The sequence below is a fragment of the Bos mutus genome, chromosome 3 (genome assembly GCF_027580195.1).
Source record: "Bos mutus isolate GX-2022 chromosome 3, NWIPB_WYAK_1.1, whole genome shotgun sequence".
NCBI classification, from domain to species: Eukaryota; Metazoa; Chordata; class Mammalia; order Artiodactyla; family Bovidae; genus Bos; species Bos mutus.
Genome location: NC_091619.1, coordinates 9299801 through 9327084, shown reverse-complemented (window position 1 = coordinate 9327084; position 27284 = coordinate 9299801). Strand labels below are relative to the sequence as shown.

The window sequence follows — 27284 nt, the reverse complement described above, 5'->3', positions numbered from 1 at the left end:
CCTCACTCCACTAAAGATATGCCACTCTAAGGACTCCACCCACTGGAAGAGGAGTGCCTGCCTGAATCCTGCCTGGCTGGCAACATATCTGCCTTGAATGGAATAATTTGGGCTGAAAGCAGCTCAGAAATGTGGGACCTGATGTTTGGTGATGGCTCCAGGGCATCTAGGATGCATTCAGTCCTTGGCTGAGAGTCTGCAAATGGAAGACAGGTCAGCCAAGTGTGTTTCTCTCCTTTTTCTCAGGAGCAGCCAGCCGCCTGGTAAATTCCAGCTCTGAAGTGCTCACTTCAGCAGAGCTGCTTCTAATGGAACAAGACAGCTGGAGCTGTGGGACTGGGATCAGGCAGCTAATGGGTTTGAGCTCTGGTGGCTGCCTTCAATCTCATCTACCAATGCTCTTAGCCCCCACAAACCCCAAGCCAGCAAAAAGACAGACAGAGGAGAGGGTATCAACCCATCTGTCCCCACCACCGCCTCCCACCACCATCCAACCCAGGAAGAGGAAGGGTTTTGGAGAGGGGCTGCCAGGAGACAGTGACCCAGTCTACTCCTCTGGGGGCTCATTGCCTATAAGGTGGGGGCTGGAAACATCCAGGGCAGGGGCAGTCTGGGGGCTCCTGCCACACAAGACAGACAAGGTGGGGAAGGAAGAATGATAAGCTGGGATCCATAAGCCCGGGTTCCAGCCCCAACATGTTAGATCTGGGAAGGTGCCTAACCTGCTGCATGGGCAGCTGCCATAGCCTCAGCTGTCTCTCTTCTCTTTCTTGTGCTGCTGCCTCATCCTTTAAGGGCTTTTTTCCTTTGCTGGAAACCTCATGGCTCCTCATGGCCTCTCAGATTAAATCCATTCACTTTCCCTGAGTAATCAAGCCTCAGCTTGGTTACAGCCCACCTCTCAATCTTATTTCCCATCCATCCACACAAATAGTTGGGTTTCTCTCCAGGTCTTTGTTGTCAAAACCTTTCACCCACTGGCTCATTCAAATACCATTCTTTTTTTAAAATTGTCAAGTCCCAGATCAAATGCTCCTTCCTTCAAGACATCTTCCCTAATCTCGCTTGTGATCTTTCTTTCCTAAATTATCCCAACCAGCTTTTTATCTCAATGTCCAGTTTCCTGAGGCAGTGCCTGCATCTTCTCTTTTGTATCCCAGTAGGACCTGTGAATGAATGAATAAATGAACCACTTTATGGCTCAGTTTCCTCAGCTGAAAAATAGGAAAACCTCATAGGGTTGTTGTGAGGATTAAAATAGTTAATTGGCTCTGAGCAAACTTTCCTTGGATGGTAGCACTGAGTAGCAAGAACAATAATTACTGTTCTGTGATCACTGCAGACTGGAGAAGGTGGAGCTGGTCCTACTGGAGATGGGAGTGGGAAGGGAAGATGGGTGAGGGTCTCCTGAGCCCCAGGTGATACTGTCTTCCTCCTTATTCCCATGATATTTCTTATTCATTTCAGGATTTGCAGACAAAGGTCAGTTAGGGAGTTCTCTAAAATATTTCTTTTTCGTGGGATGGATCTAACTTTCCATGAGATGCTCAGAATTCCTAGCACATAGCAGAATGTTGGTTCATAATAAACATTCAAAATCTGAATTAACTGGATTTTATTGGGATGATAGGAGCTGCAAATTATGGAACATCTACTGTGTACCAGGCATTGTGACAGGCATTTTACATTACCATCTCATCTAATCCTCCCAGTGACTCTGTAAATTAGGTATTACTATGTTCATTTTACAGACAAGGAGACAGAAGGTTGAGGAAGATAAATAAGGAGTAATGTTGACCTGGGATCCAGGACTGCTTTGAAGTCATGCAGCTAATAAGGGTAGACGGGGAGTCAATCCCAGGGCCGTGTGATTTCAAAGCAAGTTTTCTCCTCTACATCAGTGTTTCAGACCCCTGGACTGCCATTAGCATTATCTGATCAACTTAAAGAAATGCCAGCACCAATGACCCTCAGACCATTTCTTGGTGTGGGCCTTTGGAATTAAATTTTTTTCCAAAGCTCCCAGGAGTACATTCAGCAATGAGAACCACGGTATTATACCAAAAGAGAAAAAAATGCTAAACATAAATTCTAAATAAATTCAGTTCAGTTCAGTTCAGTCGCTCAGTCGTGTCTGACTCTTTGCAACCCCATGAATCACAGCACGCCAGGCCTCCCTGTCCATCACCATCTCCCAGAGTTCACACAAACTCACGTCCATCGAGTCGGTGATGCCATCCAGCCATCTCATCCTCTGTCGTCCCCTTCTCCTCCTGCCCCCAATCCCTCCCAGCATCAGAGTCTTTTCCAATGAGTCAACTCTTCGCATGAGGTGGCCAAAGTACTGGAGTTTCAGCTTTAGCATCATTCCTTCCAAAGAACACCCAGGGCTTATCTCCTTTAGAATGGACTGGTAGCCTTGTACAAAAAGGAGGGAGGAGAAGGAAGAGGAGGGAGAATTCTCTCATTGTATATGTGTTTTCATTTCTCACACAAATTAATTTTTAAAAATTCCTGGTGACTTTGATTTCAAAGCAAGGCCCTGAATGCTATCTTTTCTTTTTCGCATCCCTTACAGCATTTAATCCAGAACCTTTGCCCATCTCCTGCTCAATAAATATTTGTTTAGTGAATTGAAAAGATAGTAAATTTTGAAGGAATCTAACTCAGGCTCTGTTATATTTTATGTTTTATTGATCATTTCTTGTGTTTCAAAGGCCTTCAATAGAGAAGACAATCCTACCTTTGGTTCAGTTTGGGAGTTGCAGTCATTTCGGTTGGGCAATGGGACTCAGAATTCATATAGACCATGCAGAAGTCAGTGGGCCCTCCCTAAAGCCCCCAGGCATTCCCCGGGTGCTGCCGCTGGGCCCCTGAGCACATGCGCACTCAGCATCAGTTTGTTTGCATTTACTCAGAAGTCTTCTTAGTGTTTGTGTGTGTTCTGACTCCTCACTGAGATTGTGACCATTTTTGAAGAGTGAGAGACAGATCTAGATTTTATATCTCCCTTCACAGTGTCTGGAATGTTGACCTGTACCCATGGTACAGAAATGCGGCTGACTGGATGACGGACTTATGTTTATTTAACTTTTCTTTGATGAATAGAAAACAGGTAGCAGTGGCTTGTCGGTCATCTCCATTAGAGCGCCAAGAGACGTGGAGCTGGTGGTGGTGAGGAGCTAATGTTAACTTGTGCTAAGCAGTGAGGAACGGCATCTCACAATGTTCCTTTTTTGAGCCATTCAGCTCTACCAATTCCCTACTGATCCCAGAGAGACAGCGGGGAGCGATCCTGCAAAGAGATCTTAGCTCCCTGCCCAGGAATTGAACCCGGTCACCTGGATGAAAACCAGGAATCCTAGCTAACCAGGGACTAGAGGCTAGAAGCAAAGTGGCCCTGGCTCTTTCCCCTGTTGAAAAGCAAGAATGTTTCATGGAGGCAAAAGCTGTAAAAATAGTTACAAAGTTTATTAGAGACACAGCCTAACATGTATGGGAGAGCACACAGAAAAACAGTTTATTTAAGACAAAAGTAAGGAAGAAATACACACCCAGAAAGAAAGAGTATGAGCGTCCTCTCTAGTGAGGAGGAGCACAGGAAGTCTGAAGCTAGGCAGAAACACACACCCGGAGAGGAGTGTGGGCGTCCTGAATGAGGAGGAGAGCAGGAAAGAGGTGATTTAAATCACTTATGCAGGACTGTCCTTCTGGGTCTTTGTGCGTGTGCTCAGATGCTCGGTCATGTCTGACTCTTTGCGACCCCCTGGACTGTAGCTAGCTAGGCTCCTCTGTTCAAGTGATTCTTCTAGCAAGAATACTGGAGTGAGGTGCCATTTCCTCCTCCAGGGGATCTTCCCGTCCCAGGGATTGAACCGATGTCTCTCCTGTCTCCTGCATTGGCAGGATGATTGTTTACCACTAGCGCCGCCTGGGAAGCTTGTCTTTGTTTACACTGGCCAATTATCTTACTTTCTTCATATCTGACTGCTCCTAGGACACCCCCGCCCCCTCCCCCGCCACCCCCCCCCCCCCCCGCGCTCACCCCCCCCCCTCCTCGCTCACCCCCCCGCCCCGCCCCCCTCGCTCCTCCCCCCCCCCCCCCCCCCCGCGCTCCTCCCCCCGCCTAAGACGTGTTCGCAAGTTTTTGCTACGATGGATCCCATTGCAGAGGGCTGTTGGGTGCATGTTCACATTTTTTATGGCATGGGGCCCATGGAGCCCCTCCCTTTTTGACCCCAAGGAGCCTTCCTGCACATGTGCAGACAAGGAAGTCTTCCTTGATCTCGAGAGTGAGCACCTTACCTCTCTACTGTAGCAGAGTTCAGCTGTTGCCATAACTTTGTCCTTGGAGCCTGGGTGAGAACAATGCTTGATTTCTACCCCCCTTGACAAACACCAGCTCTCCAGCCTGGAGGCCCATCTTTCTCCTACCGCACTACCGCTGGGTTAATGACAGGTACTGGGAAGTGCTGGTCTTTGGTGCTAAAGATTTTATATTTCCATGGAGGTTATTTTTTTCCTTATAGATAAGTTCAAAAGTATGATCAGGGGCTTTAAAGCTAATTTTTAGTGCTACTTCAATGATTTGGGCATTTGGCTTAGTGTCTTAAGTAGGTTCACTGAGATGGCCACCACACATTATCTCCTCTTTCATTTTACTGCAAACATCTTAAGTGTGCGTTTTGTTTACCTTTGGACTGCAGAGCCTGGCTTGGTGCCTGACATAATGAGTGCTTGTGAATGTCTGTTGATTCACTAAACAAATGGATTTGCATATTTTGCTTGGTTCTCTCAGAGTCTCAGTCTTTTGCCCGAGGGCCATATCTCCTCTTGGAGCACTGCTGAATAGGCAAGAGGTAGTTAATAAAAAATTTAGAAATACACAGACTTGTCCTAAGTGTGCTGTTCAGTGCGGATTTCTAGCTCAAATAATACATGAGTAAAATGAGTTAAAGTTGAGAGCTCTGATGTAGATGTGTTGTGATTTTCAGTTTAGGTTTTGGCATTTAGAAATGACTTAGTTCCTCTATGTTATTCTTTTTCTCCCTTAAATTCACATCCTTCATAGGCAATTTTAGACACTGTACTTGGAAACTACTTCTTGAAATAGAACCTACTTTTTTTCTTCAAGGAAGGCCTTGTTAGTTTCTGCCTTGGGGTTTAGGGTTTACTCTGGTTCTGTGTTTTATTGTATCTTTATTATTTTTTTTTTATGAAGCTAAATGTGGTCAACAGTGTCAGCATTTCAGAGGACATCAAGCCCTTACCAGGGCTTCCTGGCATTGGAAACATGAACTACCCATCCACCAGCCCGGGATCTCTGGTTAAGCACATCTGTGCCATCTGTGGGGACAGATCCTCAGGTATGTACAGAGGCAGACACCCCTCCCCAGTGCCCCATGCAATGGGGATCCCAGAGAAGACACCTGTTCTACTTCCCACTGGGCTCCTTTGTACCCAATAAGAAAAAGAGTCCTTTAGGATGATCCAAGCTGGGGCCCAGACTGTAAACTTCTGTCACCACAGTCCTGATGAATTTAAAGCATGATTTCACTTTAGGCTGTTAGATTTATAGGAAACATTTCAGGAAGCTTCTTTGGAGTTACTGTGTTGCATGTGTATCTGGGATAAAGAAATGGTTGTGATGAGCAAGTATTTCAATCTAGAGTCTCTCTAATTTAAAAAAATTATTTTTATAATTCTAAAAATAATATCTTAATGTACGAAATATGGGAGAACTAGAAAGTTATCAGTGAAAACTAAAAAAGTTATCTATAATGTTCCCAACAAAGAGAAATCCTTTGATATTTTAGCAAATTTCCTTCTACAACCTGCTAGGCTTTTAACATGTTTCCCTGGGTGGGAATTATTGTTTTCCCTGATTTCATTCTCTTTATTTTCTTCCACTTTTGCCCAAATTATTTCTTTCATGACTTCTTTCCCTACCTCTCCAAAATTCTTGCCCCTTTATTCCCCATCTCAACAATTTTGATGGTAATTGAATCTCTGATTTGATGAAAGAGAAGATGAGGAAGATTTCTATGATGGCTGACAATATTTTCTCTGCTTTTTATTGCCACTAAAGTCACTGCAAAATGTCACTCCACTGAAAGTTCCCAGTGGCTGGAACTTAGCTACATGGCGAGTGTTTGCTTGTTCTCAAACAGTTGTTCCCAAATTGTGCAAATTTGGCCATTGCCATAGCAACAGAATTCCAGCCACACCCTGATAGAGAGTTTTTTTCTGCTATGGTTTAATTGAAGTTGGGCAGTTCATTCATATATGGGAGAACCATGGAGATGTTAAGTTGGTCCCATGTTTCTTAATGACAAATACTTCAGAGCTGAGAGCACTATTTGCTATTCTGTGAGTTCAGTATGCTTCATCAAGCAGGCTGTCTCCAGCCACCATTGCACCTTAAAGTGGCTTCCTCTGAAATATAAGCTCCTGGGATCCAGATATTAACATTGGTTAGCTCTCAGGGACTTCAGCTCACCAGATTAGAAAGTCATATCAGCTCTATAGCTAAACTGCATCTCATGTCACACTCAAGAATCAGACATAAATTTATTTTGCATAATTGTCTCATTATATTGTTCAAGTCTCACAATTTCAACCAATTGAGCACAGCTGCCTGGTGTGTAGTATTGGGAAGACGTCTACCTAGAAAGACTCCTTTTTAAAAATATTTATTTCTTTGGTTGTGCGGGGCCTTAATTGGGCACGTGGGATCCTTTTAGTTGTGGTATGCAGTATCTTTTTTAGTTGCAGCGTGTGCGATCTAGCTTCCTGACCAGATATTGAACCCGAGCCCCTTGCTTTCGGAGTAGAGTCGTAGGCCACCGGACCATCCAGGAAGTCAGTGGTGACTGATTCTTGATGCCTGTGTGGTCCTGTGTGAGGTGGCTCTCCTGACACAAATTAGCCATCCTTGGCTGGGGTCACGGAAAACTGGATGTGTGGAACAGGTAATAAGGGCAATGAAAGAGGTAACAGATTATCCTGGATCAAGTAAAACCACCTTCCATCAGATCTTTACATCACATCTCAAGACTACACGTCATGTTATGCCGTAAAGATCGTATAACAGTTTATTCCTCTGATAGGCAATAATATTTGAAAAATTTATGTTAGTTTCTTGTACATAGTTTATGATAAAGGATAATAGTTCGAAGTGAGATTCTTAAGTCCTTGGACTTCAGTTATGGAGAAATACGAGTGAAACTGAGGTTGTTTCCCTGCTAGATAATAAACAACAATCCAAGATATTTTAATTTTTTTTATGTACACTAATGTCTTGAATGAACGCAGAACATTTTGCTTAACTAAAAATAAGAATTTCCCTGTTAAATAAATGGAAGCGAAGTCTTAGGTTAGGACTTTTAAAATAACATTCTCTGGAATTAGTGATTCCAGAGAATTGCTTCTAGAGGGTAGACACAAGAAAGGGCATATTTACTCTGGGCTTGGTTTGGTTCCTGTCATCAAGCTTGCATTCTCCACTAGTTCTTCTTTGCTTTTGTTCCCATCGCCAAGGTGATGTGCTAGTTTTTCTGGAGAGAGCCAAGAGATTCTTTTGAATGAAAGATCCAGACAAACACAAGAACTACTTATGGAATGTCCTTCTCTTTGGCCAGGAAAGCACTACGGTGTGTACAGTTGTGAAGGCTGCAAAGGGTTTTTCAAGAGAACCATAAGGAAAGACCTCATCTACACTTGTCGGGATAACAAAGACTGCCTCATTGACAAGCGCCAGCGCAACCGCTGTCAGTACTGCCGCTATCAGAAGTGCCTGGTCATGGGCATGAAGAGGGAAGGTAAGGCTTCCTGCTACCCTGCTCTCCACTCAGGGGAGAGAGCAGTTTGCACATACATAATGGAAGCAAGTGCAGGACATCGGAAAGAGTCCTGCTAGGCTGGACTATGTGAACAAGTTTGAGGCAGAGGAGGGAATGACTTTGGGTGCCATGATTTCACAAGTGCTGCAATTGAATGCCTCCTGCCCTGGTAAGTGTGTATCCTTAAGCAAAGCGAGCAGGAACATCTTCCTTCACCATTCTCACCTGTCCTGGACCTCAGAAGATGGTCCAAATGGGACCCACTCTCTTCCTCTTCCAATATCCAGGCAGTGTTAGAGCTGAGGTCTCAGGGTGCTGGCCCACCATGGAGCATCAGACTGACCTTCTGGGCAGAGCTGACTGTCCCCTCTAATCCTCACCCTGGGGAAGCCTGCTGGTTTGATTAATCTCTCTGGGCTTTTATAACCTTGGTCTGCTATAAATCCTCTGAGATTGGTGTATTCCAAAGTCTTTGGGGATTATTGGCATTACCAATAATCAGACAGCCTTCTCATTCAGAGAGATCGTCATTGTGTACTTTTAAAATGTTTCAAATTTACAGGGTAGGTTAGCTGGGTTGTCGTAGGGAAAAAAATCTGAACATGCTTTCTGTTTATTTACAAGATCAAAAAGTCTTTCCATTAAGTAACACAAATAAATCAAATCAACAAGTTAATTAGCTAGTGAACTCAAGAGGTACAGGGTGTAAATGGTAAATCTTAATAGATTCAAGAGTCAAGAGCCTCTCAGAAATGGAAACAAGGCATGTTTTTGTCTCTCCCAAGTGACTCTCTATTCTTAAAAAACTTCTCTTCTATGGGGAGGGGGGAGGCTGGCTAAAAGATCCAGTGAAAAAAGGGTTTGGATCCCTTATAGGAAAGAATCCTACCAGCAAGGAAAAAATGGCACTCTTACAATGTTTGGGATGGAGGTGGCCCTTAAGAATAACTTAATAACCCTAACCATTCTGAAAGTGAAAGTGTTAGTCACTGACTTGTATCCAACTCTTTGTGACCCTATGGACTGTAGCCCACCAGGCTCTTCTGTCCATGAAATTCTCCAGGCAAGAATACTGGTGTGGGTAGCCATTCCCTTCTCCAGGGGATCTTCCCAACACAGGGATTGGACCTGGGTCTGCTGCACTGAAGGCAGCTTCTTTACCTAACCATTCTGTAGCTGAGGAAATAGACTTGGATTGATGGAGTGAGTTTCCCAAGGTCCCAAGGACAGGTGATAAACAGAGACTGGAACTTCTTACTTCCAGGTCAGAGCTCATCTCACATCTCTTCTCCTACCAGGGCAAGAAGGCACTATGGAACGAAGGAGGGAATCTCACTCTGATATCTGTCAAGAATCTCAAATTGACAGATCCACACCTGCCCTCTCAGCCTGTTCATCATATGGTTCTCCCCATTTTAGGAAATAGCCATTTTTCAGCTACTCAGATCAAAAGCCATTGAACACCTCTTTTTTTTTTTCATGCACCACATTCAATGGGTGAGGAAATCTTGTCTCTTTCTCAAAATATGTTAAGAACCTTTCCGTGTCTCACCATTTTTACTGTTATTGCCAAGCCACTGTTTTTTTTTGTTTGTTTGTTTGTTTTGTAATAATACAAATAGCCTCCTAAGAAGTTTGCCTGCTTCCATCTTCATCTTCCTTCAGTCTCTCCTTATCAAAGCAACCAGAGCGAGTCTTTGAACAAGTGGATCAGGTGAAGCCTTTCTTTCGCCAAAACGCTCTAGTGCCTTCACTTCTTACTTAGAAAAAGGCAGAATCCTGGTTATGACGTCAAGTCTGTACATGGTCTGGCTACCCCCTGTCTTTCTGCTCCAGCCTCAGGGCTTTACACTTACTATTCTGTCTGCTCAGACTGCCCTCTCCCAGGTGTCTTTTTGGCTCACTTCTCCTTCATATCTTTACTTGTCAACTTCTTAAAGTTTTGCCTGACTACAATGACTCAAATCACATCAACCACCCCTAATACTTCCCAGTTTATTTCCTACAGCATTTATTACTATCTGACAGGAATACACAGAAGAACTGTACAAAAAAGATCTTCACAACCAAGATAATCACAATGGTGTGATCACTCACCTAGAGCCAGACATCCTGGAATATGAAGTCAAGTGGGCCTTAGAAAGCATCACTATGAACAAAGCTAGTGGAGGTGATGGAATTCCAGTTGAGCTAGTTCAAATCCTGAAAGATGATGCTGTGAAAGTGCTGCACTCAATATGCCAGCAAATTTGGAAAATTCAGCAGTGGCCACAGGACTGGAAAATGTCCGTTTTCATTCCAATCCCAAAGAAAGGTAATGCCAAAGAATGCTCAAACTACAGCACAATTGCACTCATCTCACACACTAGTAAAATAATGCTCAAAATTCTCCAAGCCAGGCTTCAGCAATACGTGAACTGTGAACTTCCAGATGTTCAAGCTAGTTTTAGAAAAGGCAGAGGAACCAGAGATCAAATTGCCAACATCCGCTGGATCATGGAAAAAGCAAGAGAGTTCCAGAAAAAACATCTATTTCTGCTTTATTGACTATGCCAAAGCCTTTGACTGTGTGGATCACAATAAACTGTGGAAAATTCTGAAAGGGATGGGAATACCAGACCACCTGACCTGCCTCTTGAGAAACCTATATGCAGGTCAGGAAGCAACAGTTAGAAATGGACATGGAACAACAGACTGTTTCCAAATAGGAAAAGGATTATGTCAAGGCTGTATATTGTCACCCTGCTTATTTAACTTATATGCAGAGTACATCATGAGAAACGCTGGACTGGAAGAAGCACAAGCTAGAATCAAGATTGCCGGGAGAAATATCAATAACCTCAGATATGCAGATGACACCACCCTTATGGCAGAAAATGAAAAGGAACTAAAAAGCCTCTTGATGAAAGTGAAAGTGGAGAGTGAAAAAGTTGGCTTAAAGCTCAACATTTAGAAAACGAAGATCATGGCATCTGGTCCCATCACTTTATGGGAAATAGATGCGGAAACAGTGAAAACAGTGTCAGACTTTATTTTTTGGGGCTCGAAAATCACTGCAGATGGTGACTGCAGCCATGAAATTAAAAGATGCTTACTCCTTGGAAGAAAAGTTATGACCAACCTAGATAGCATATTCAAAAGCAGAGACATTACTTTGCCAACAAAGGTCCGTCTAGTCAAGGCTATGGTTTTTCCTGTGGTCATGTATGGATGTGAGAGTTGGACTGTGAAGAAAGCCGAGCACCAAAGAATTGATGCTTTTGCACTGTGGTGTTGGAGAAGACTCTTGGGAGTCCCTTGGACTGCAAGGAGATCCAACCAGTCCATTCTAAAGGAGATCAGCCCTGGGATTTCTTTGGAAGGAATGATGCTAAAGCTGAAACTCCAGTACTTTGGCCACCTCATGCAAAGAGTTGATTCATTGGAAAAGACTCTGATGCTGGGAGGGATTGGGGGCAGAAGGAGAAGGGGACGACAGACGATGAGATGGCTGGATGGCATCACTGACTTGATGGATGTGAGTCTGAGTGAACTCCGGGAGTTTTTGATGGACAGGGAGGCCTGGTGTGCTGCGATTCATGGGGTCGCAAAGAGTTGGACACGACTGAACTGAACTGAACCGAACACATATTTAAATTTTGTCTACTACCTGTCTCCAAAAAGGCAGGGGTATTTTTCCTGCCTCCCTACCCCCCACTGCTGTATCACCAGTGACTAGCACATAGTAGATATTTAGGTAATATTTGTTGAGAGAATCAATGAGTGGTTTAAACTAAATATTGGAGTCAGATGTTTTAGTAATTCAGATGCTTCTATATGATTCATTTGCTCATTCATTCATTCATCATGTATTAACTGGGTGTCTACTTTATGTTTGTGTCATATTTGCTGTAGAGGGGTCAACAGTTTTCTAGACTGGAACATGTGATGTGAAAAATCAGATGGTAGAGACGGTCTTCTCTTCACCAGCATAGAATTGATACTCACTTTTTGTAGCTCCCACCACTGTGATAGTCAAAACGTTAAATTAATGACCCCAAGGTGTGTCTCGCATAAGCGTAGAGTGTGATTGCTACTGACTGAGAATCACCTATATTCGATTCTATTGCTTCACAGTCTAATTCTGTCTCTCAAAACTCAACCTAAATATTTCCGGCTCAATTAGGGTCAGAGTGGTTCACGGAGAAAACGATGGGAAATGTGATTCATTTTTTTAAAAAAAGTAAGTCAAACAAGGACGTGTAGATTATAACAGCCTGGGCTGTCATTTTTCTACAAAAATTATTTATTTTAATTGGAGGATAATTACTTTCCAATATTTTGATGGTTTTTGCCATACATCAGCATGAATTGGCCATATGTATACACGTGTCCTCCTGATCCTGAACCCTCCTCCCACCTCCCCCCCACCGCCTCCACCCTACCCCTCTATGTTATCCCAGAGCACTGACTTTGGATGCCCTGTTTCATGCATCAAACTTGCACTGATCATCTGTTTTTCGCATGGTTTCAATGCTATTCTCTCAACACATTCCATGCTCTTCCCCTACTGAGTCCAAAAGTCTGTTCTTTATGTCTGTGTCTCCTTTGCTGCCCTGCATATAGGATCGTTGGTACCATCTTTCTAGATTCCATATATGTGTGTTAATATATGGTATTTGTCCTTTTCTTTCTGACTTACTCCGTATAATAGGCTCTAGATTCTTTTAAACCTAGTATTCTGATTCATTATTAGAAAGCTGGGTCCAGTTTTGGTTCCTGAATTAAAAAAAAAATAATGTGGGTCTTTAGTTTCTTTAGGTAGATATATTCCTAAGTATTTTATTCTTTCCGTTGCAATGGTGAGTGGAATTGTTTCCTTAATTTCTCTTTCTGTTTTCTCATAGTTAGTGTATAGGAATGCAAGGGATTTCTGTGTGTTGATTTTATATCCTGCAACTTTACTATAGTCATTGATTAGTTCTAGTAATTTTCTGGTGGAGTCTTTAGGGTTTTCTATGTAAGGGAGGCAACCAGAAGGGAAAGAGACACGTATACCCCAATGTTCATCGCAGCACTGTTTATAATAGCCAGGACATGGAAGCAACCTAGATGTCCATCAGCAGATGAATGGATAAGAAAGCAGTGGTACATATACACAATGGAGTATTACTCAGCCATTAAAAAGAATACATTTGAATCAGTTCTAATGAGGTGGATGAAACTGGAGCCTATTATACAGAGTGAAGTAAGCCAGAAGGAAAAACACCAATACAGTATACTAACGCATATATATGGAATTTAGAAAGATGGTAACAATAACCCTATGTAATAGACAGCAAAAGAGACACTAATGTATAGAACAGTCTTATGGACTCTGTGGGAGAGGGAGAGGGTGGGAAGATTTGGGAGAATGGCATTGAAACATGTGAAATATCATGTATGAAACGAGATGCCAGTCCAGGTTCGATGCACGATACTGGATGCTTGGGGCTAGAGCACTGGGATGACCCAGAGGGATGGTATGGGGAGGGAGGAGGGAGGAGGGTTCAGGATGGGGAACACATGTATACCTGTGGTGGATTCATTTTGATATTTGGCAAAACTAATACAATTATGTAAAGTTTAAAAATAAAATAAAATTAAAAAAAAATAATGTGGTGAAACAAGAGTGATGAAAAGCTGAATCATTAACAATTAGGAGTGGAAAAGGGCTGTTCGGGAAATTCATACTATTTACCCTGACAAAGAGAAGGTGAGGAAATGAATCAATTCCTTATCTCACTATATGAAATGTCACTTTAAAAAAGTGACTGGACAGCTTTCCCTTTGCCACTATAATTTCTGGTCTTTATTTGCAAAATTTAGGGCTCAGTTCATACGCCTTCTTGTGGACAAGAATAATGAAATTCTGGAGCAGATAACTGAGTGATACTATGGAATTTATATTACTAGAGAGTTGGACAGATAGAAAGAGATAAAACTGGGGTGGGCTCAGAACTCACCTGTCTGGGATCAGGGTACATATTGGGGTGAAGCTGAAATGGACATTTGCTGTTGTCTGATGTAACACATTTATTTTCTGAAAGAAGAAGAAGTTCTGAGAGTCTAGAGTCTTGCCTAAGCTTACATAGCAAGCTAATGTCAGAGCTGCTATAGGATTAAGACCCTCTGGCATCCAGGCCACCAAACAATCCTCAGAGTTCTGGGGCAGTCTGTTTCCACAATTTTGGGTCATATAATGTGGTTTGGGTAGTAAGATAATGGATTATTTTGAGGCAATTTAGGCAGCATTTGATATCCCTGTGGATTTATTAATCCAACCAGCCTACAGCCTTGGAGGTAGTAAAGAGGGGTTAGAGGTAGGCTCAGCCAGCCAGCCTCGGTCTACCTACAATGCTGACTTCATCATTTTCTAGCTCTGTGACCTTAGGCAGGTCACCTAACTTCTCTGTGGTTGATAGCTCTTCAGAGGGTTAAATGACATATAATCTATGAAAAATGTTGAGCACAATTCTAACACAGAGAAAGAGCTTGATAAATTTTGGCTATTTTAGTACATCCCAATAGATATATGTTGGACTAAAGAATAATCCTGTTTTAGATCCCTCTGTCCTCTAAATGTAGCCTGATGTATGGAGTAGCAGTAGCTCAAAATGTCTGTCCACAGAGAATTTCCTCCAACCAGAGATACTGGACTCCTACTGAAGACAGGAAGATTCATGGCACACACACAAAAAGAAGTGACTAGAAAAGGATCACTCAATTAATGACAGAATTGGGATTAGGATCTAATTCCCTGAAGCCAAGGTTATTTTCTGTGAAGCTTGAAAGTTATTTTCCTTGAGTGTTACAAATCTATAGAAGAAATCAATTGAGGACCACAAAAGGAACTTATATTGCTTTCCCATCTTTTCAAATTAAGACAAATAGAAGCCCATTAACCTATCTTAAAAAATTAATACAAGAAGCATTCAACTTTAACCAGCAAATCCAACTGAATATAATAACACATATGAGAGTTTCTGTATGTTGTCAGTGAATGAGGGCTCACAGAATGGACAGAAAGAAAGGATGAGGGGAAAAGAGAAACAAGGAGAGAGAGGAGGAGGTCTAAAGAGGGGATGGAGAGAGGACCAGAGCAGAGTCCAAGAGTGTAAAAAGAGACCAAGGGGAGGAAAAACGCTACTTTTTTAACTTTTAAATTACTTCATTTAATCTACAGAAAACAATCTAGGTTAAGTACTACAAGCCCCACCTTACATATAGCGAGGCTGAGGCTTTGTAGGCTGAGTAGCATGTCTGATGCTACTAGCTAGGAAATGGTCAGGCCCATTCTGAAAAAGATTTGACTCCAAGTACATGATTTTTTGCTCTTCTGCTATTTTCTCATCTTTGTTCTCTTTCTCTCCTGTTTCTTCTTTTTTTAATCCCTTGCTTTAATCTCTTTTCTTCCTTTACTCCTTCCTTCCTACCCTCATTCCCTCTCAACCCCTGAGTAGTATTCTCATCTTGAGGCTTCTTGGTGCGTCTCTATTTGAGACTGTGATGTATCAGCTGTGTCTGTGAGGCAGACCCTTTTCTGACCTACTTTGACAGATCGATAATATCCCTTGCGTGACAAACTGAATGTCCAGCATCCAGTCCCAGTTCATTCTGCAGTCTCTGCAGCTCCCTCTGCCCTCAGAGAGTAGGAGGTGCCTGGGAAAGTGCATGATGGGGAGGGAAGGAGAGGGGATGAGACATAGAAGTCTCTGATGCAGTAGTTATCACTGAGGTCCCGCTTAGCCACTGTTTAGAGTATACTTTTCTTGATTCTTGGGATTTAAAAAGATGTGTGCTAATATTGAATTCTGTTTATTGCTACTAGGAATAAGATGAAAACTAAAGCTTTTGGGAGAATTGAAACTAACCTCACAGAGACTGTCCTCCCAATGAAGAGGACAGAATTGGGGAAGGGGTCTGGCTGACATTCTCATGCACAGACCCAGAAGGTTCTAGATGAAAACCCTAAGTTTTGGCAATCTGAGAAAATTCCAGCCTCCCCCTCTGCCTGTGTACCCTTCCTCACCCCCTAAATCATCTACTGATTCTGAAATGTCATCTAGGTGACATTCCTCCAGCCTCCTGCTTACTAAATGCCCGCGTGGCTCCCTAAAGATCTTCCCTGACAAGTCAGATCAGGTGATGTTGTGTTCAGGCTGGTGCACTAGGGGCAGACCTAATGGGACGTGAATGCCAAGGATGATGCATAGGATCTGACAGAGGGAGTTTTTAGAGTAATGTGCTTGTTACTTAACTATTGCGTGCTCATAGTTTATTAGAGGTAGCCGGTGGAGAAAGGACATGGCATACAGCATGCAAGGAGATGGTGGTTCATTTAAAGAAAGGGCAGAATTGGAGGTAATTAAAGCTTAAAGTGCATACTTCTTAGAGAGGTCACCATTATGAACTGGAAAACATGGACTGAAAAATCCACACTTCTGCACAGGCATAAGCAAACGCTCTGCTTTCTTGGTTTCATCTGTTAAAAGGACAATGTCCTGATTCACTGCCATAATGGTGCCCATTTTATAGATGAGGAAACGGAGGCTTAGGGAGGTAACTAAATTTCCCACTGTTGTCCTGGGCACATGGTAACACCTGCACTTCCTTGTCCCTGCCAGCTGTGCAGGAAGAAAGGCAGAGAAGCCGGGAGCGGGCTGAAAGTGAGGCAGAGTGTGCCAACAGTGGCCATGAAGATATGCCCGTGGAGAGGATTCTGGAAGCTGAACTTGCTGTTGAACCAAAGACAGAATCCTATGGTGACATGAACACGGAGAATTCGGTAGGTGGTCTTAGATCTCCATCCAGCTGCCATATCTTAGATGGGGCTAGACATGGGCAAGGGACGTGTTTGAGTCTTCGAATCTGTCCCTTCAGATTACTTTGTTCCTTTTTTAGACTAATGACCCTGTCACCAATATATGCCACGCTGCTGATAAGCAGCTTTTTACTCTCGTTGAATGGGCCAAGCGTATTCCCCACTTTTCTGACCTCACCTTGGAGGACCAAGTCATTCTGCTCCGGGCAGGTAAGTGATACCAAAGATCCTTTCTTCTTGGGACAAGCACTGGGTTGCCATTTTGCCCCTGGGGTCCTAAAACAAGTGACCTGGTGGAGTTGAACCCATCCAAGCTGGTGCATCTTGTTGAGACAGGATAATACTATGTGAGATTGTTCTTTTTTATATTACTTACAATCTCTTAAATTTAGATGGCCCTCTCCCAAACTTTTCATTCCCAAACAAAACAGTTTGTTAATGGAGGAATAAGACTTTTTCTTTTTTGATATTAAAACATTTTTTACACAGTGAAATTCGTATTAGTTTCTACATGCATTTTATTATCAGAGAAAAATAACTTTTAAACACACACATAAAAATTCAAAAAGAGGAAAGTTAGTAAGAAGCAGAGACTTTTCTGTCTATTGGGTTTCTTAAACTGCTTCCTAGAATCCTTATAGTAACCAGGAAAGAACTATTTTTCCATGCAAATTGTACATAGCCTTTATAAATTGCATTTAATTTTCGAAGAGAGTTAAATAGTTTTTACTGAAGACAGTCTGAAGCTCTGCCTCATTATTATTATGAAATTGGAAAATAGAGATATTCCCATTTCACAGATGAACTGAGGGAAGCCAAAGATTTTTTCTCAGACTGGTACTAGATGGATTCCAGGGTCCCTTCCTATTTTAATATTCTATGTGCTGTAATCTCTCTCACCTCCCATTTCTGGGACACTGCAGTTGACATATGCCAAAGCTCCTCTTTGTCACGGAGCCAACAGAGAAATTTCATGAAGATTGGCTGAGCCTTGGAAGCCAGCGCACTCATTTCATTCCTATCAAATAATGAGTGTTCCCTGAGTGTCGATGGAAAGCTTCATGCCATGCTGGGTGATACTAGACAACGCCAAAGAAATAAAACTGGGTTGTCAGGTCCTGGGGGCAGAGACTGCAAGGTATGCTTGCTTTATCCACCACGGCAGCTAACATAGTGACTATAACCCATTAAGTGTTCAATCCATATCTGTTGATGGACTGGGGGATAAAGAGTCCTTGTTCTCAAGCTACCATTCTAGGCAGCATGGGGGAAACTGGGGGATGGGCATAGCCCCAAGTCAGGACACCCCAGTCTTATCGTTTGTTTCTTCACTAATTAGCAGTATTGTCTGGAACTGGATTTCTGATTCTACTTTTATTCCAAAGGATAATAATACATGCCTTGGGTGACTATCCATGAAGCGAGAGTGCGGTCAGGTTTCCCTCAAGGCCACCTCCTTATCCTTGCAGGGTGGAATGAGCTGCTGATCGCCTCCTTTTCCCATCGCTCGGTTTCTGTGCAGGATGGCATCCTTCTGGCCACGGGATTACACGTCCACCGAAGCAGTGCCCACAGCGCTGGGGTTGGCTCCATCTTTGACAGGTGTTTCTCTTCTGCTTCCAGCATGTGTGTGTGTGTGTGTGTGTGTATGTGTGCATCTGTGTGTTTAGAATGGATAGCTCAAGCAGCTGTACATATATGGTTGGAAGCAGAGACCATTAAGCACATGAAAGCATAAACCTGGGGAATGAGAAAGTGATTAAAAGAAATGTTGATTCGAGGAGACAGAGCTGGTCAGAGGCCAACAGAGTTACTGGCAGATGAAAACCCGTGGGTTTCCAAGGAAGAGACGGTGTTACTAACATTACCTAGTAAGACTGGACTTCCTTTATAGCTCAGTCGGTAAAGAATCTGCCTGCAATGCAGGAGATCTGAGTTCTATTCCTGGCTCAGGAAGATCCCCTGGAGAAGGAAATGGCAACCCACTCCAGTAGTCTTGCCTGGAGAATCCCATGGACACAGGAGCCTGGCGGGCTACCGTCTCTGGAGTTGGACATGACTGAATGATTAGGGGTGGGGAGTTTGAACTGCTTATCTTAGAGGGCTGGGACAGGAATGAAGGCTTAGAATCTGACTTTAGGAGTCCAGGAAAGATGAGCTAGGGTTTTTGCTGGACTCTGCATCTCTCTGGGGCAAGCCTGCTGAGGGAGCAATGGCCTCAGTCTGGGATTCTGTGCCCTCAGGGAAATTAAGCCAGGTGACTTAAGGAAATGAGAAATGGGTAGAGATGAATGACTTGGGGTGACAGGATGGAGATGCACTAGGAAAGGGAAGGGTGAGCTTGAAGATAGTCTCTACCCAGTGCTGGGGACCTGTGGTCCCTTTCCAACCCCTAAATGGTCTTCCAGGACCATATGCATGTCGATCTAAGACGTCTCTACTCCTTCCCTGCCTTTTCCCACAATAGTTCCACACGTGGTCTTCAGTGGACTTAGTCCTCTTGATGGTGCCTGGAGATTTCTACTGTGTCAGTGAACACCAGAAAAGCAGTGCCCTCGCCCTGCTTTGCCTGTTGCATTTCTACCAATTTCCAAAACCTCTAGGCTGCTTTTCCAGCCCCCTCTCTGAGTTCCCTGCTTCCTCCTGGGACTTTGATTATGTCAGTCACTGGCTTGGTGTTGCTGCTCTGTGCTGTTTCTGTGTCTGTTGCTTTGATTAAACTGTGAGCTCCTTGAGATCAGGGACTGTGTCTGATTCATCTCTGTGCCCCTAGTACCTGGCACATTGACTGGAAAATGTGGGGGGGGTGTGGGTACATAATAAATATTGATTGCATTCATTTTATCAGCCTTTGGTCTGGTGCTCATGATTTTCTCATTACCTGTCATTGTTTCCTGTGAACAGAGTTCTGACTGAGCTGGTCTCCAAAATGAAGGACATGCAGATGGATAAGTCAGAGCTGGGGTGCCTGCGAGCCATCGTGCTGTTTAACCCAGGTGACAGCGTCTTGCTTAGCCCTCCTCCCTGGTCAGCCCCCAGTGTGCTGATGTTCTTTGGCCCTCTAGCTCAGCTGAGACAGAGAGGGGAGAAGGCAGGGCCAGGAGACCTGTCAGTGGGGAGGACCGAGTCACCTCTGCATGGCCTCTGCTCCTTGAGCCATCTTGAAAAGTGTCTCAAACGGGCATGAAGTGTACATGTTGGGGGTCAGCGGGGAAGGTGGGAGATCACAGAGGCCTAGGATAGTAAAGGAAGTGGTAAAATGTGGTCAGGTTCTCCAGGGGTGACAGAAACTAGTGAGTAAATAGGTGCTTCCATCTTCCTTCCCTAGGTGGACAATTCTGCAGTACATTCCACATACCTCCTTAGAGGGTCCCTGTGAGAATGAGTCCCAGCTGCCCATGGCCATGATCAGTCCGATCATGTACTCTTGTGTTGGCTTTTCTTCTTTCCCTGCTTTTTCTTTTTTTAGTCCCTCCCTCCTCTTCCCTGGGTCACTGCCTCAAGTTAACTACTTCCATGAAAAAAAAAAAAAATAGTAGTTAGTTTCTGCATATATTTTTTGGCAGAACTTATGGGATTTTGCTGATGGATTGTACATAGGATATGGAAAAGAGGCATTAAATATTTTTGTTTCCTGAACAACTGGAAAATAATTTTCATTGACTGAAATGGAAGTTCTAAGGGTGGGTGGCTAGGAAGCAGGTCTTTGGACGTGAAACTCTGAGATGGATGTAGATGTCCAAGAGTGGCTGACCAGGAAGCAATTATTCACGTGATTCTGGAGTTCAGAGGAGAGGCAGGACCAGAGATGTACATTTGAGAGCTGTCAGCCTATACCTAGCATGGAAAGCTCTGAGGCTGGCGTGAACTCATCCAGGGAGTAAGCAGAGGCAGAGCAGAGGGCTGAGGACTGAGTCCTGGGGCACGGCCGCATTTAGAATTTGTGGAGGAAAGGAAGAAACAGCAAAGGTGCCTGCGAGGGAGCAGTGGGTGAGACAGGGAAGAACCGGAGAATGATGTCCTGGGGGCTCAAGGAGGACAAGCATTGCAAGGAGGAGCAAGACTCAGCTTTCACCAGAGGCTGCCACGGGTCAGGAAAGATGAGTATTCAGAATTACATAGTAACTGATGCATGCACTTCATCTCTTGAATTAGGTGATCAGTTAGATGCACTTCATCTCTTGAATTAGGTGATCAGTTAGTTGAAGCAGGACATAGGTATGTCTGGTTTTTGTTCCCTGTCTTTTCATTCAGCCCGCACTTAGTCAATAAATGTGTAAAGGTTGTATATGTACAATGGCCCAGATAGAAGGAAACTCTCCTCCTTGGAGTCAGCGGTGGGTACCTTTGCTTCAGGAGTTTATTGGGTAGATTGGTAGACACAAAGCACCAGCTCTGTGTATTTCACAGTGCCCCTCATCCACTGTGTCTCTAGTAACTCTACTGGAGGTGGCCTATATGAATGGGGACAGCCTCTGTAACAGGGTGTTCCACAGAGGTGTGTAACCAGAGGTTTAACCAGCTGTCTTTTTCAGATGCCAAGGGTCTCTCCAACCCGTCTGAGGTAGAGACTCTACGAGAGAAGGTCTATGCCACCCTTGAGGCCTACACCAAGCAAAAGTATCCAGAACAACCAGGCAGGTGAGGGAGTCCTGAAAGAATGTTAACAACATAGCTGTTGATGGATGGTGATGGTCAGCAGGCTCTGTCTAGATTTTTTCACAACCAGCGCAAAGCTACTCAAACATTAGCTTCATGAAACTGGAGGTCTTGTCTCTCCTGTGTATCCACCATTCACCACTGTGGCATCACTCTAGCACTCTGGAGCCCATCACCATTCTTGGCAAGTAATACTCATCTCTAAATGTTGAGTGAACGTGCAAATGAGTGAATAATTGTGGAAGTCCTTATCTCTAACTTCTAAAGAGGTCTCAAGGCTCAGAAAGCATGAGGAACTTGCCCGGGATCACAGAGCTGGGGCCTGGTGTAGTGAGATGTGAACACAAGCGTGTTTGATTTCAAAGAGCCTGTGTTTTCCAAAGTGACTACACGGCTTTCCACTTCGCCCCAATGGGAGCCCTACTGCAGTAGAAGGTACAGGCTTTGGCAGCCAAGAGGGGTGACCGCTGGCCCTGAGGGTGCCATCTGTAGGCTCTGGCAAGGTGCTGGGCCTGAACTTCTTGTCTGAAAAGGAGAACATGGGTCAGAAGATCTCAGACCATCTGCCAGTATTCCTGAGTCGTTGAATACCTTTCCCAAACATTTCCCCCCAAGTACAACTGAATAAAAGTTTCCTTACTCTGCTAACTCTAGTTAAAAAGAGAGAAAAAGATCCACAAATCTCACAGAAAACTGAAAACGAAACCTAAATAAACTCCTTTAAAGGCATTAGTTTGTTTTTAGGAATAATTATATGTGTTCCCAGTTCCCACTGATGACTTTTATTCCCCTATGAAATCTAATTTCCATTAGCCCATTTGTCCTGGATCATAAGCCCCTATCAGTTTTCTAGAAGAGGCTGAGCTCTGCTTTTTTGTCAAAGGAAATGAATGCATCTGAGTGAGTGGGATCCAGCCTGTTGGCACAATAAATGTGCAGGCCTCGTGTGTTAGGGAGAGTACATTGTGACAACAGGTTTCCCAATGTCTGTAGTTGAACACAAATGTGTTTCCTCCTCACAAATCAGTCCTGGCTGGATAATCAGTCTAGAGCACTGACTGTTTTCCACGCCATCACTCGGGAACCCAGGTTTCCTCCTTTTTGGGGCTCCATGGTCCCCTGGTCACGTTGTGTTTGTATGCTGATGGTTGAGGGGCAGAGGAGGAGGGGCACAGGGATGAGACTCTATGAGCAACGCCTTGACCTGGAAAGGGCCCATCTCCCTTCACTCACTTCCATTGGCTAACACTCGGTCACATGGCTCATCTGGAGAATGTACGCAGCTGGATGCCAAGGAAGAAGGGGAGAGTGGATTTTGGTGGGTGCCTGGCAGTCTCTTCTATACCTGAAGTGGGTAAGATTGAAAAAACTCTACCCAGCAAGCAGGGCCTGGCTGCCAACATCAGCTCAGCCTCCGGCCCTTAGGAGCTGACTGAAAACTCACCAGAATGCTGGTGCCACTCACGGGGTCTCCCAGCTGTGAGGCAGCATCACACATGGTTTTCTGTGTGTGCACATGTTGTGAGCCAGGCATTAGAACTAGGACAGCTCATACTCATCCTTTTCCTCTTTAAAAAACAAAACTCTTTTTTTTTGTCTTATTATAAAAGCCAAGCATGCTTTTTTGAATAAGGAATGTATCTAAAATGTATTTTTAAATGTATTTATTTTTATTATTAAAAATGAATGTATCTAAAAAATACATTAACTCTATTAACAATGAATGTATTTAAAAAATTAAGTGGATAATATTGATTGTAAATTTGAGAGGTATAGTTTTAGTAGCTTTGTTTATGCATATATGTATACTTAGAAATGTATAGTTACAGATCTGAAATCGTTTGGTTCAGTGTACTATTTTCTTCCCTTAGCACAAAATTCTGGCTTTCAATGAATTTATAATATTTCAGAGGATAGATGGACCCTAATGTGTCTAGTCTTTACCCTGTGGTTGACATATTGTTGTTTCTGATGAATGTCACTTTGAAAACTTTGGAACTTGCCTGTTTTCCCAGGAAAGGGACTGCCAGGGGCTTGAGTTGCCTCCAGGCACGAGTGAGAACACTTGTTGCCTGGCCTGAAGCAGGGCCTGGGGGCTCAGGAAGTGGGTGCAGAGGGTACCTCTGGTATGTCCAGTGCAGCCTGGACAGACAGTGACCGCCCTGAGACCGAGTAGGTCCATCAGGATGTTACTTGGCTCAGTCAGGTAGGAAGTGTGTCAAAGGCTGCTTACCTCTGGTTTGTGAAATGGCAGACGGTGTTCCTGGCACGCAGGGCCTGTCACGGCCATTTTCTCGGTGGTGGAGGGCTGCCCCTCCGTGGAGACTTTTCAGAAGTACACCTTGCAGGGCCGAGTTCTGCTTGCTCTAGCCAGAAAGCAGAGACCAAAACTCAGGAAAGGGCAGAGCTTGCAGGAACATTCTCTTTCTCGCACAGCAGGGACCCTCAAAGGCCTTGCTGCCAAACTTGTCAGAGAGAAATGCGACTGCCACCCGGTGGCTCTATTAGTGAGCGTGCTTATTTCTCCAGGCTTGATCTCAGCTTCTAAACCTGGGGCAGAAGGCAGAGACAGCCGTGTTCCAGCATGGTTAGCATTTTAAAAAATGTATTTTATTGATAATGCTGTGTTAATTCTGCGTACAGCACAGTGATTTTAGTTATACACGTTTGTATATATATATTCTTTTTCATTATGGTTTATCAGAAGATATTGAATATAGTTACCTGTGCTAATCAGTAGGTTGCTTATCCATTCTGTGTATAATAGTTTGCATCTAAAATGCTTAGTATTTTACATATTGTGAAACTTTGGCCTTTTTAGAGTAAAAAAAAAATACATTTTCAGAAATAATCAGTCTAATTTTACACTTTATAAAGAAGTGTAAAGCCTTTTCCTTTGCTTAATTCCATAAAACTTCCATTCGGAGCCACAACCAGGGGCTCAGCCTCCTTGTTCTTTATCTGATGGCCTCTTCACACCCTGGCGATACCATTCAGATGCACTCAGAAGCTTCCTAATCAAACATTTTGAAGGTGTGTGCTGGCCTTGATATAGACCTTTAATTTTTCCATATAGAAAGGGAATTCTTACCTCTTAAGATGGTGCTACTTTATTTTTCTTATATTGCCACATTTCTTTAAAACTTCTTTTGGCACAAATATAGACCTATATGCATTTTCAAGGAGTATCAAAATTCCAATTTGAAAATTTCTCATGAAATAATGTTGTGACTGCCAGGGAAGACCCAGCCCAACCAGAAGTTGCTGATTTAAAGCTGTAGTGGCTAACATGATTTTGGTTCCTGTAATTTTTATTGAAAGTTGTGAGTAAAGTTATTTAATTTCTGGTCATTATCATAAATAACATTACAAGTAAGCTTCATTGGCTACAAGGACTTTGAGAGATGAAGAAGGGCCACAGAAGCAGGTTGGAAATGTGGCTTGATTGAGGGACGTGTCGGAATGAGGCTAATTCTTCACACACTAGTCTCTCTCCCTTTGTTGAGCCCTGCAACTAAAGGTCTTTAATTATAGAAAAGTGTGAGTGTGTCTACACATGTCTGTGTGCCTGAGTGTTTGTACAGTGTGTGAATGCAGATGAGAATGGAGGAGAATATGTGTGTGTGCAAGCTTCTGTGTGCAAGGGTGGGTTAGAGTGTGAGTGAGTGTGTGTGTACGCATCTGTGAGAATGATGAGGGTGTGTGTGTGCACATGTGACGGAGGCATGTGTGAGTAAGTGTGTGGGTGTACATGTGTGTATTGTCTCCCCTAACAGACTGTGGGCCCACAAGGGGCAGAGACCACTATTACCTATCTCCCTCTCTTCCTAATTAGTAAGCACGTCCATGCTGATGCACATGGCATTATTTCCTTCTTTTTGTGGCTGAGTAATATCCCATTGTAAATAGGTACCACATCTTCTTTATCCATTCCTCCGCTGATGGACATTTATGTTGTCTTGGCTATTGTATATAGTTCTGCTATGAACACTGGGGTGCATGTATCTCTTTGAATTATGGTTTTCTCTGGATATATGCCCATGAGTGGGATTGCTGGATCATATGGTAACTCTGTTCTTAGTGTTTTAAGGAACCTCCGTGGTGTTCTCCACGGTGGCTGGAGATTATCATGCTAAGTGAAGTAAGTCAGACAGAGAATGGCAAATATCGTATGATACTGCTTATATGTAGAATCTAAAAAAGTGATACCAATGAACTTATAGAAGAGAAATAGACGCACAGACGTAGAAAACAAACTTATGGTTGTCAAAGGGGAAAGGGGAGGAGGGATAAATTAGGAGTTTGGGACTAACAGATATGCACTACTGCATATAAAATAGATAACCAACAAGGACCTACTGTGTAGCACAGGAAACTATATTAAATACCTTGTAATAATCTATAACAAAAATAAGCTAAAGAATATACATGTATATATACATATGCATAACTGCGTAATTTTGCTGCACACACCTGAAACTAACACAACATTGTACATCAACTATATTTTAATAAAATTTTTTTTAATTTAAAAAAGAAAGCCACATTTCTTAGGCAAAAAATAAAACAAAGGTAAGCAATAGACTAAGAAGCTGATGTACAAAGTGGTTATAAAGTGGTAACAAAAATGTAACTGAGGCACACTGAGGTCACATTGCTTAAGGTAAGTGTGTCGTGAAGAAATGCATAGTCTGGTGAGGCGATCAGAACTGTTGGTCCTGAGAGCAGGGGCTCACCCTGGATCCCAGAGCCAACTGCAGTGCCTGATGCATGGTTTACCAAGCTGTGGCTGCACCTCCCAGCCCCGCGCTCTAATGCTTGAATGCCTGGAGCACCTTCCCCGATGGTGACAACCCCTGTGGATTCAGCACATCTGTGTGCTGTGTTCTAAGTGTTTGGGCAGATCTTCCCAGGAACCTCTGAACACAAAGAACGTAAGGAACATCTCGTGGGTAGGATTGGTGCCGTGAGTCATCGCAAGTAGACTAGCTCTCACTTGGCATGAATGGGGGCGCTGAGGGCAATTCTGGGATGTGACCACAGAAGTCAAGAGTTCCTCAAGAGGTCACAGGATCCAACCTCCATCTAAAGAAGCTAAATGAGACCTCAAGCCTGTTTCTGAAGCTCCCCCAGATTAGAGATTCTCCGGCTGTGTTCGATTCCTCTCTCAGGCTCTTTCTTCTAACCATAGATTGGTCAAGAAGACCAAACAAGAGGCCTCATGCCAGCAGCTAACCCCCAGTTCTTAAGGTCTCCTCGCTTCCCTGCAGGTTTGCCAAGCTGCTGCTGCGCCTCCCAGCCCTGCGTTCTATCGGCTTGAAGTGCCTGGAGCACCTTTTCTTCTTCAAGCTCATCGGGGACACACCCATTGACACCTTCCTCATGGAGATGTTGGAGACCCCACTGCAGACCACCTGAGCCCCACCAGCCCCCAGCCCCCCTGCACAGGACTAGCCCGGGCAGGTGTGTGCGGACCCCACCCTGCACATGCTCCTCCGCCTCCCACCCTGATCCCTGCCCATTCCCCAGACGTGATGCTTATAATAAAGAAACCTTTCTACACATGCGACTTTTATAGGTGGAGTTTTGTATAGATATTAAACGTAACCCTTCTTTGCTATCTAAGGGGATGGGGATCTTTCTGGAAGTTACTGGGAAAACTAACCAAGCCTCTGTACATAATTGGTTTAAATTATTTTTTCACTTGCCTTGGAAAGCCAATGAATGCGTAATAAAGTAACGTATGTGATGTTGGCACTGCTTGGAGCATAAGGTGAATTATTATGCTGCAGGGAAGTTATCTTAGATGCAGGAGGAACGGTATTGGAGGTTATGAATAGGGGTTGAGGCAGGGGTCCTGAGACCGTAAATCTCACAGTTCGATGCCCCAAGTCTAAGCTGGGCACAACCAGCTTTGCCCTGGGGTAGCCTCTGGAGAGATT

The 27284-nt window shown here is 43.7% G+C and overlaps 1 protein-coding gene across 2 annotated transcripts in view; it reads left to right on the top strand.

Moving 5' to 3' along the window:
* The window catches only part of RXRG (retinoid X receptor gamma), a 60119-nt gene extending 33215 nt beyond the window's left edge, over window positions 1-26904 (top strand). For both annotated transcript variants that reach the window (XM_005890189.2, XM_070366695.1), the window contains 8 exons: window positions 5222-5366; window positions 7641-7820; window positions 16487-16647; window positions 16764-16893; window positions 18153-18285; window positions 19588-19679; window positions 21219-21324; window positions 26613-26904. In XM_005890189.2, the coding sequence (XP_005890251.1) occupies window positions 5222-5366; window positions 7641-7820; window positions 16487-16647; window positions 16764-16893; window positions 18153-18285; window positions 19588-19679; window positions 21219-21324; window positions 26613-26760 (1095 nt within the window). In that variant the 3' untranslated portion in view covers window positions 26761-26904. The remainder of the gene's footprint in view (window positions 1-5221; window positions 5367-7640; window positions 7821-16486; window positions 16648-16763; window positions 16894-18152; window positions 18286-19587; window positions 19680-21218; window positions 21325-26612) is intronic.
* The last annotated feature ends 380 nt before the right edge of the window (window positions 26905-27284 follow it).